This window comes from Leishmania donovani, chromosome 30 (assembly GCF_000227135.1).
Source record: "Leishmania donovani BPK282A1 complete genome, chromosome 30".
Taxonomy (NCBI): Eukaryota; Euglenozoa; class Kinetoplastea; order Trypanosomatida; family Trypanosomatidae; genus Leishmania; species Leishmania donovani.
The window spans coordinates 604,807-614,621 of NC_018257.1; the positions used below are offsets into that span (position 1 = coordinate 604,807).

At 57.3% G+C, this 9,815-nt stretch overlaps 3 protein-coding genes across 3 annotated transcripts; all 3 read left to right on the forward strand.

The window, feature by feature from the left end:
• Nucleotides 1-389: 389 nt before the first annotated feature.
• Nucleotides 390-1,331, forward strand: LDBPK_301740 (hypothetical protein, unknown function; the record flags this gene model as incomplete). Its single annotated transcript, XM_003862838.1, has 1 exon — nucleotides 390-1,331. The coding sequence occupies one exon, from the start codon at nucleotides 390-392 to the stop codon at nucleotides 1,329-1,331; it is 942 nt and encodes a 313-aa protein (XP_003862886.1).
• An 878-nt stretch (nucleotides 1,332-2,209) lies between these two features.
• LDBPK_301750 (hypothetical protein, unknown function) lies at nucleotides 2,210-2,557 on the forward strand (the record flags this gene model as incomplete). The annotated part of the gene is made up of 1 exon (XM_003862839.1): nucleotides 2,210-2,557. One exon carries the CDS (start codon nucleotides 2,210-2,212, stop codon nucleotides 2,555-2,557), a length of 348 nt encoding a protein of 115 aa, XP_003862887.1.
• Nucleotides 2,558-3,298: 741 nt separating this feature from the next.
• On the forward strand, nucleotides 3,299-9,154 carry LDBPK_301760 (hypothetical protein, conserved; the record flags this gene model as incomplete). Its single annotated transcript, XM_003862840.1, has 1 exon — nucleotides 3,299-9,154. The coding sequence occupies one exon, from the start codon at nucleotides 3,299-3,301 to the stop codon at nucleotides 9,152-9,154; it is 5,856 nt and encodes a 1,951-aa protein (XP_003862888.1).
• Nucleotides 9,155-9,815: the final 661 nt, after the last annotated feature.

Here is a 9,815-nt window from a genome sequence, read left to right on the forward strand (position 1 = left end):
GAGCGCCGGAAGCCCAACGGCGAGCCCACAAGAGCTGCGACCCAACCGATGCCCGCCGCGCGCGCACCGCCAGCGCGCTACGAAAAAATAACCAGCGGAGATCCCTTCGCACCCGCTTGTAATAATGCTCTCATGCCTGGCATCTTGAAATGGAAGAGCGTGAGACACTCCGAATGTGGGTCGCGTACTCTCATGGTTGTGTATCAGTGCGCAGCGTCAAGCGCGAATACCCCGCATCTTCTTTAACGCTCCTTTTTCTCGCTCCTCCTCTCGAATCTATCTGTTCATAGCGCAAGCACGCCTCTACTGTAGGCTGGTCTCCACTCCTACATACCCTGCAGCCACAAAAGTGCCTTTTGCGCAAGGTGCGATACGCACCACTGACAATCATGAATTTCGCCAAGGGCGCTACCCCGAGAAAGAGCCTCAATTCGAAGCGGAGAAACGGTGCCGAGAAGACCACGGATGTGCCGAAGGACGCTGTAAAACACAGCCGCACAAGGGTATTGCACGTCTCTGTTACGGATGATACACAAATAGTGAGCATCCCTCGCGACCAAGAAGACCCGTTCGATGTCTGGGCTGTATACTCTCATGTAGTGTACGCGACCAAGAAGGAGCAACGCTTTCTTAAGCGCTCTCTGCAATCGCGCATCCACGAAAGTATCGTCCAGTGTTCCAATCTGTTCCCTCTTACGGGCAACGACCAGGAGGGGAAGCAGTCCACCCCCACTGGTAACTCTAGCAGACGCATGAACGCGTCGTTTGTGTCCACGCTGCAGGCACAAGGCTACGGCAAAAGCATCGCAGCGTGCGCCATGTGTGTGCTATCAGTGTGGCCTTCCTTACCTGTTAAGAACCGACCCCCACTCTCTACAAAGGTCCAGAGATCGTTTGAGGCCTTGCAAGCTGGCACACACCTGTACGTTTTCAACGAAAAGCCGAACTCTCCACTACTCTGCGACACAGCGCTGCGTCTCTTGCACAGCGTTGATCGCGATGAGGTCAGTGTTACCATTTTCAACGCCACCGAGCGTACCGTCATCGATGGGTACATTCCACTCTCGTTTGTTGTGTCGCTTTCTTTTGGATTGGAGCCAGTCGAGCGGGCGCGGCACCTGAATAAGACCGGCACGATCAAGTGCAGCAACGGCCACCAGACGACGGAAGAAACGAGCAAGCGAGCCTTCACGCTCCACTGCTCTGCACCTGAGCTGTTTTATGTCACTTTCATCGCGGCAACTCAGGAAGACTTCAACAAGTGGACTTGTGTCATCGATTACTTTGTTCTCCTTAACTCTTGCTACAGAGCGTACCTGCAGTCGCGCTAGTCTGCAAAAAGCGGGTTAAGCATTGTGTTTTACATTCTTTCATCCTATACCATCTGCTCTCTTCCTTTACAGCGTCCTTGCTACCGCTCCGTAGGCTCCGAATCCGGTGCAAGAGACTTCCTGGATCCAGTATCACCCTCAAAGAAGCGAAAATGTAGCAGAAAACGCTCCTACTCTTCCTATGTTCAAGCGCTTCACATGGCTGTTTATGCACTTCCACCGTAGGCCCTGCTTTCGCTTGGTTCCATCATTCTGCAGCCCTTAGTGCTTTTTAATGGTTCATTGCTGCTGATCTGACTTTCTGATTCTAGCCTTTCATCTGAAACACGCAAGAGAAGGCTGTAGGGCACAACGCGTCACTACAGTTTTGCTCTCCTTCTGCCTTGCATGTACATGGACAATAATGTTTCTTTACTGAAATGAGCCAATAGCAGTTGCTTCAATAAATATGGGCTCGTTGGTGCCTCTGGGGCTCCGTTTGAGCCTGATCGTATCCGCTGCTCACATGGTCGTGTGACTTTGTCGCTTCCATTTTAACCCCTGCATTCGCGGGTGCACACAGCTTGGGATCTAGCGTCTTCTCATCTCACGCATGCTCTAACTCTTCTCCCTCGCTGTCTTCCCTGCGGGCTCTCTCCTCCGGTGTGAGTCCCTCTTCGTGCCTACTCTCCTTAGTTCCTCAGTGGCGTATCTTACGTCATCACATCAGTCATTCGCTTGCAGTCACTATGTCACTATACTCTGAAATTGTGTCTGACCAGCTGCCGGCCGCCATCTCGGCAGTTAAGAGCCACCTTGCAAAACAGAGTCCCTCTCAGCTGGCTCGAATTGTTTTCACTGAGTTCATCACCTTCTTAAGGAAGTACTGGGCATGGGCCATGTACTTCATCATTCTCAGGAAGTTGTACCGCATCTTGAGCCGCACCAACAAGCGCTCCTCCAAGCCAAATAGAATCAAGAGGTCTTCTGCTTCCATTCCTGACAGCAAAGACTCTGTCGCCGACTTGGTGTCCACTCCCCGCACAGTGGATATCGCCTTTCTCACTGACACTGCCGAATATGCGCCATCAAAAAATCAGATGATCGTCGGCGATGGCGTCATCGTCATAAATCGTAATGACCGTTACGTCGAGGTGTACGAGCGCAAGAACGTCGCAAAAGTAGGCAGTGTTGAGGCAGAGGTCAAAGCACTGCTCAAGGAGTTTGCGGCTCGCAACAACAGATGAGTGTACCGTAGAGAACGTCGATTCCTCGCGTTTCAAGTCACAAGTTATTTATCGCTTATCTTTTCCGTTATCTTCTTCCTTGAAGAATAACTGAGGAATAGACATGCTCTTTCTTCTTTTTGGTGTTTCCCGTTTTGCTCATGTCTCTTTATATTTTTTTTTTTGTCCAGCGTGCAAAAAAAAAAAGAAAACTGCTTTCACGTTGCTCTTAGCCTTCCATCCACCCGAAGTCCGAATGATGCGATTCGGTCAGTAAACACTCCTACACAAGATTTTCTCTCTGGCTCTCTTCTGTTTTACTCTGTGTGAAGGTCATGTGCTGCGCTCTCAGTCTTCTAAGCTGAATAAGAAGAAAGTTGGTGTAACCAGGCGAGAGGAGCACATGGCGCCAACTGTGTTTGTGGGCTGCCACCGGGGGCACCCCCTCAGACGCTCCTCAGTCGTTTCGAGCTATGCGGATTAACTCACGTACCGTGGGTTACACTTTTCCAAGAGCACCTCTCGTCTAAAGTGCACATCCTTCGTTGTTGAAGGCGTCGCTTCACCCTCTCTGTTGGCGGCCCTCATCAACCTGCTTGACTTCCTTTGCCTTACTTCTTTCTGCCGCTAACGCCACAATTGCTGGCTTACAACAGATTTGTAGATTGCGCGTTGGCAGTGCCATAGTTGGGCTGTACTACTGCTCTCTTTTCGTCTGCGAGCAAGACGATGAGCGTAGACGATCGACGTATTGGGGACGAGATGGACTCCAAGCCGTTAGGCGGACCTTCAGGGGCTTGCGAAGACTTCAGCTCCTGCTCGGTGAGCGAAGTGCTGTGGCACAGCCATTGGAAGGCGCGAAAGAATGGCTACGAGAGAGTGCAGAAGGATCCCATTAAGTACAAGAAGCTTCTTTTCGACAGCCTCAAGTACATTGCTAACGAAGGCAATGCGACGGTCCAGGAGGCTGCAATCGAGGCGCTTGTTATTGTTCTCTCCGAGTGCAATGACTCGGAGCGCAGTCAGCTCGCTGAAGGAACACTTCCCATCGTTGTGGAGAAAGGTATCACTGGACGGCCGAAAGCTGTGCAGTTGAGCCAGCAGTTCATTTTTGCGCTTGTAGAGGCGGGTAGCGGAGCGGCTGTGTTTGCTGCCCTCCTCCCTGCATTAGCGCATAAGGCACCAAAGAATAGGCTAGCTGCAGCGCAAACAGCGGCGTCACTGGTCTCAGACTACGGGGTGCAACACTTTCCCCTCAAAGAAATTCTGAAGGCTATGCAGCCGCTGTTCAACGATGCGAACGCTCAAGTCCGGAAAGAGGCAATCGCGCTGTGCTGCCAGTGCTATCGGTACATCGGCGCTAACATCAGGGGCTTTCTCACGGACCTGAGAGAGGTTCAGCTACAAGAGCTTCAGAAGCAGTTCGAGAGCCTTAAGGTGGGCGAGAGACCCCCAAAGATGATCAAGGGCGCTGAACGATCGAGCAGCGACGGCAAGGGCGGTAAGAACTCTCTTGCAGCGGCCAAGCCGATAGGATCTCTCACTGGTGAGGATACCGCTGCTGTTGACGATGCCGGCTTTGAGCTTCTAGAGGAGTCTCTGATTATACCACGTCTCCCGAAAAAGTTTTTCCGCGTCGCACTAGACAAGGAGACAACGTGGCAGGACCGCGTCGAGTACGTGAACGTGCACCTTGTGCCTCTCCTAGCTGCGCCTCGATTCCGTGCAAAGGACAACTACCATGAGCTTGCAAGCATGATGAAGGAATACCTAGTTGACCCACAGGCGCCACTGATGCTGCTTGGCTTCAAAATGGTGCAGGATTGTGCCCGCGGGCTGCGCAGCGACTTTTCCCCTCACGCCAGGCTTTTTGTTGCACCATTGCTAGGCAAAATGAAGGACAAGAAGGTGAGCGTGCAGCTTCATGTGATGAAGACGTTAGAGGACTTGATCTGCTTCAACTGCATCTCGATGGATCAGTGCAACGACGATTTTGAGCAGGCGCTGCAGAGCAAGAACCCAACGCAGCGCACGGTCCTGCTGAACTATCTCATCCGTATGGTGGACACCCTCGGCGATCGCAGCCGCTACGTCAAGCTGGGGCGCTCAATAGCGATGCTGACGCGCGCCGTCAACGACGAGAAGGCGTCGATTCGCGATGTCGCGTACGTGCTGCTTGACAGACTTATCCGAGCCTTTGGTGAAGCTCAGTACAAGAGTGTCCTGGAACACTTAGATGACAACCAGCGCCATAACATGGCCGCCGCGGTCGCTCGCGGTGCGCCGACTGTGGGACCGCGCTCTGTCGCCTCGCGGCAGGCCTCGGACCTCTCTATCTCACAGAGCGGCGGCACCACCGGCACGACCCCATTCAACTCACCTGCCAAAAAGATACCTCGTGTTGAGGACTCGTCCGCGGCGACGGCAGCGCTGGCGCGACCGCCCCAAGCGCGCACCATATCCGCACCCTGCGCAACGGTTGTCGCACGGCGTCTCTCTGCTTTTTCCAGGGAGGACGGTGCTGACGCCGACGCAGAGCCGCGCGGGACGCTAGCCCTGGAGCCACCTCGAACCTCGTCGCTGCTGCGCAAGTCTGCGCCCTCGCATGCGTCCGGCACGGAGCGGCCGTCTGTTGCGAGGAGTTGTGTTGCTGCCACGCGCGGCAGCGGTGCTGAGCAGAGCAGCACCAGAACTAACGCGGACGACTCCATTGCACTGGAGTCGTTGCTCCCGTCGAAGATGGAGTCTCTGATGATGATATTGGGGATGCTGAACGGTGATAACACGGTGCTTGATATGGTGCGCTCGCGCGAGTGGGCGCGGCGGCAGGAGGGCATGAACAAGCTCTTTGTAATGGTGCAGCAGTGGACACCGGCGCAGACTACACGTGCCATGGACTACTTAGTGGTGTATATCCGAGCACACCCCTCCTTCCGCGAGCCGACTTTTCAAGTTTTCACCCTAATCACGCAGGTCTTCCAGGTGGCTCTGGCGAAGGCCGTGACGTTGACCATGGCAGCTGGCTACGCCATTGTGTCTGGCTTCACATCACGTTTTGCAGAGCCCAAGAACAAGCCTTTGGTGCGCGAGGTGTGCGGCCTTATTGCCCAAAAACTTGGCCAGCGCTTTGTGGTGCGCCACATATTGGACACGGCAGCTATGATCAAGACACCAAAGCTGCTGCAGGAGGTGTGCGAGTATGTACGGGAGGCGGTGCAGCATCAACCAGACAGTGAGGAGGCTGAGCGAGATGCAGTGGATGCCCGAGGGGCGCTACATTTTGTCAAGACGGTGTGCTCCGACTTCAACAACGCCGGCGTGCGACAGGAGGCGGCGTTGCTCCTTGTGGCTCTGCGTCGTTCACCGCAGGCGTCGGCCGCAGCAGTGGAGAGGTGCGTGGCGTCATTGCAGCCACCGCTGCCCGTCCTGTACGAGCGAGAGCTGAACCGTTCGGAGGGCGTATCCACATTTGCTGGGCCGCTAGCCCCCACAAGAGCCTCAGTGGCACTCCCCGCTGGTGCACCGGCCCCTGGTGCAGCCGCGCCGACGCCGCCGTCTCCTACCCAGAAGCGAGCGCGCACGGTGAGCCAGTCATCCGGACCCGGGACGCGCGCTAGTGTCCTGGCACCGTCGTCACCGAACCGCCCATCAGTGCACCGTCGCTCGCTGAGTGACGCTGAGGCATCTCCAGACTTTCACCATCGCACGTCCTCTCCCGGCGGCACAGGGGTGGCGACACGCCTTACCAGTGGGCATGCCAGCTCCTTGAGACCATTGCCACGCAATAGCTGCTCTGCCAGCGCGGCGCCGCCAGGAGGTCTCCGGTCCATCCTGCACGAGATCACCTCCGGCGAGGACTGGCGTGATCGACTGAATGGTGTCCGGCGCGCTGAGGCTTTTGTGGCAGAAGCACCACGACCGCTTCCAGGCCACTGCGCCGTGGCGCTGCTCAAGGCTCTACAAGGTCGCTTCGAAGAGGCCAACAAGAACATCATCGTGGATGTGCTGCGCTTCATTCCCGTAGTGGTCAATGCCGCCGGGCCAGAGGAGTGTCGTGCCGCGCTGCGGCAGCTGACCCCCGGAGTGCTGGCAATGCTAGGAGACCAGAAGGCCGCCTTGCGTGAAGAGGCGCGCAACGTGGCGTTCTTCGCCATGAACGTTGTGGGTCTCGAATCTCTCCTGCCACTACTACAGCGGCCGTTGTCATCGGACTCAAACGTGTGTCGGCAGAACGTTCTGGAGATGATGGTCAGTGGATTTGAGCAGCTCCCGGCGGACGCAACACTGCCGCGCGTCGGAATGCAGCTGCTCACGCCGGCTGTGATAGCCTCCATTATGGACCGCCTGCTTGACGTCCGTCTGGTCGCGGAGCAGGTGCTGGGCTGGATGTTAGGCGTTGTCGGTGAAGACATAGTCATGCATAGCGTGCAGCAGCTCAAGCCAGCGGAACAGCAGGCAGTGATGCCGGCAGTGGAGCGTCAGATTGAGCACCGGCGGCGCCAAGCACAAGAGGGGCGGCCGGAGGGGCAGCAGGATCAGCTGCCGTCAACCGCGAAGGCTGGTCAACCCTTCTCGACAGTCGAAAACGGCCTTCTCGACAACGAAGAGAGTCGCCGCACAACACCGCGACGGGCTACGCCGCGGGCAAGCAGCCCTGCCACCCCACGCGTGGCCAACGGCGGCTTCACGACACCGCGCCGCCTGTCGGCTGCGCATATCCCATACGATACGCGTTCAGCTATCAACACGCGACAGAACGGTAACCGTGCCGGCACACCGACACTAGAACTTGCGCCGAAAACCCGACCAGCGCACAAGGAGGCTGTGGGCGTCACGGCGGCGCCGTCGGCACCCTCGACCGCTGCGTCTGAAAGCGGAGAAGCGACGCCAGCGCCGGCATCCTCCAATGGGCCGGCCGCAAGAGCCTCGGCGCACCCGAGTCGTCCGTCTGCCGCGTCGAAGGCGGCCGTGCCCGCAAAGACGTCGCCGCCGTCAAACGCGTCGCGCACCCCGACCACGTCCACCGACATCTCGCCCCTCGCCGACGGCAACGAGGAACTGTACACAATACGTGAGATCCTTGTCGGGCTGCGGTCGGCCACCTCCGACGTTGCACTGGCGATGTGCAAAGACTTTTGCCGCCACCTGCGCGCCGGCGTCGACTGCGGCACTCCTGAGGTGGTCCAGGTGATGGTGGAGCGCTTGTACGAGAACACGCAGAACTTTGACAGTGGCTTGGCTCAAGCGTTGACCGAGTGTCTGGCCGCAATGTTCATGACCCCGCGCTGCGCGATGCGCTGTCATAGTCAACTGCTGTTTCGCATGATGGGTGCCTTCTTTGACTGCCTGCTGTCGGAGAAGTTCTCGCTGCACGAGCCGGTCATCAAAGCCTTGAACGTTGCGACACTGAAACTGCTGGAGGGCTGCCCGGCTAACGACGTGTTCACCGCGCTGCTGTCCCGACTGACCACCTACTCCACCATCTACCTTTCCACTGCTCAGAAGGCCGATCTGAAGTTCCTTCAGGTGACAGTGAAATGCGTGATGAGAGTAGACTTGACCAAGGTGAGCGCTGACACCATCATTCTATGCTGCCACGAGTACTTGCTGCAGCACCCCCCAAGTGCGTTTCGAAACTTGGACGACTTGCCGATTCGGACGGTGAAGACAGTCTTACAGACAACGACGAAACGGCTCGGGGCATCGCTCCTGACCACAGCCGAGACGCTTGTAGGGCCGCAGAATCTCGTCACGCACTTTATTCGCGCCTGCCTCGAGTTGCGCAACAAGACCGCCAAGGAAAGGGGGCAGAATGAGCAGCAGGCGATCGAGGAGAGCCGACACGAGCAGCGGGCGAGCCAGTCGCCGACCCCTCTTCCCGCAAAAGAAAAGACCTGCTCCCCGCTAACGCCACCGAACAATACCATGGCTTCCACTAGTGTTACTAGTACTGCCGCCACCGCCGCCAGAACTGCTACTCCTGGCACAACCGCGACCGCTGCCACTGCCTCGGTCACCCCTAGCAAGGGCACTGTCACGCCTTCGCGGAGAAAGAAGCGCGTGAGTCACCACGCTGACCCCAACGCAACTCCGGCATCCTCCCTCAACGCGACGACGGTGGCCTCCCCTGGCGCCTCGTGTGAAGGTTCATTTTCGCCGTCCGCGCCGGCGTGTTCGGTGCGCGCCCCCTTGAAAGCTCATTCAAGGCTACAGGCTGGCGCTGCCGCCGGTCAGAGTGCGCCAGAGAGCTCTACAGCAAACTCGTCCATAGTAGTCACTCCGTCGAAGGTGACACCGCAGGGTGTGCTAAACGGGCCCGCATCTTCCAGTCAAGCGAATGCGCCGACAGCGTCTCCGAGAGACATCAAGAGGGACCTGACGGAGATCTTTGCCCACATCCGCAACCACGTCACTTCGAGCAGCGGAATCGATGAGCTCTACTCATTCCTGAAGGATTTACCACCGAGCAGTTATGAGGAAGCGTTTCGCGTGCATTTCAATCGCTGTTCGGAAGCGTTCCGGCTGTACATCAAGCGAAAGCTCGAGCGCAAGGTTGAGGAGGACCCCACCAAGCCTGTGAGCTTCAAACTGCCGGCGGTAATCCAGCATCTGTCTTAGCTCCTTTCATCGTTGTTCTCTTTAGCATCCTCGCCCTTCCTACTGCTTTTAGAGTGGCACAAGCTTTCGTGCCGGCTGCAGCACTCCGTGGTAGGTGCAGTGCGGCCGTGCACTATGCTACATGTTCCTCCTCGGTTCTTGCGCGCATGCGTGCCTCTGTTCCTTACGTCCCCCTGCGTGCGCCACTCTGGCCTCGCTGTCACCACATCTTTTTGTCCTCCCACAAAATCGGTGCACTCTGCATCCGCTCTTTTCTTTTTCTTTTCCTCTTCACTGGCCCGATGACGCGGCGCACACCTCGGCGCATCGTATCCTCAGGGTCTAGTGCACCCCGACTCTGTGTGGGGAGGAAGCCAGGCGAGCCCCCTTATCTCTGCCGATGCCGAGCTACCTCTGGTGGTAACATGGTCAAGTACTTATGGCGTAGGGCGTGGTGAGAGTGGTGTAGCGCTGCTGATATTGGAGGTCAGGTCCTGGCTGACGTTGCGTCGGAGCGGCCTGCGGCAGCGAGCACGTTTGCACCACCCACATGATGGGCAGGGTGTCAGCGTGGCTTGAGCGTACCTCACCCGGCCCTCGCACTGCCCACTGGTGTGGGGAGCCTGCGCCACGGCGAGGGGGATGCACCAGGGGTGGCGACCGGCATGATGTGAGCGGCTGT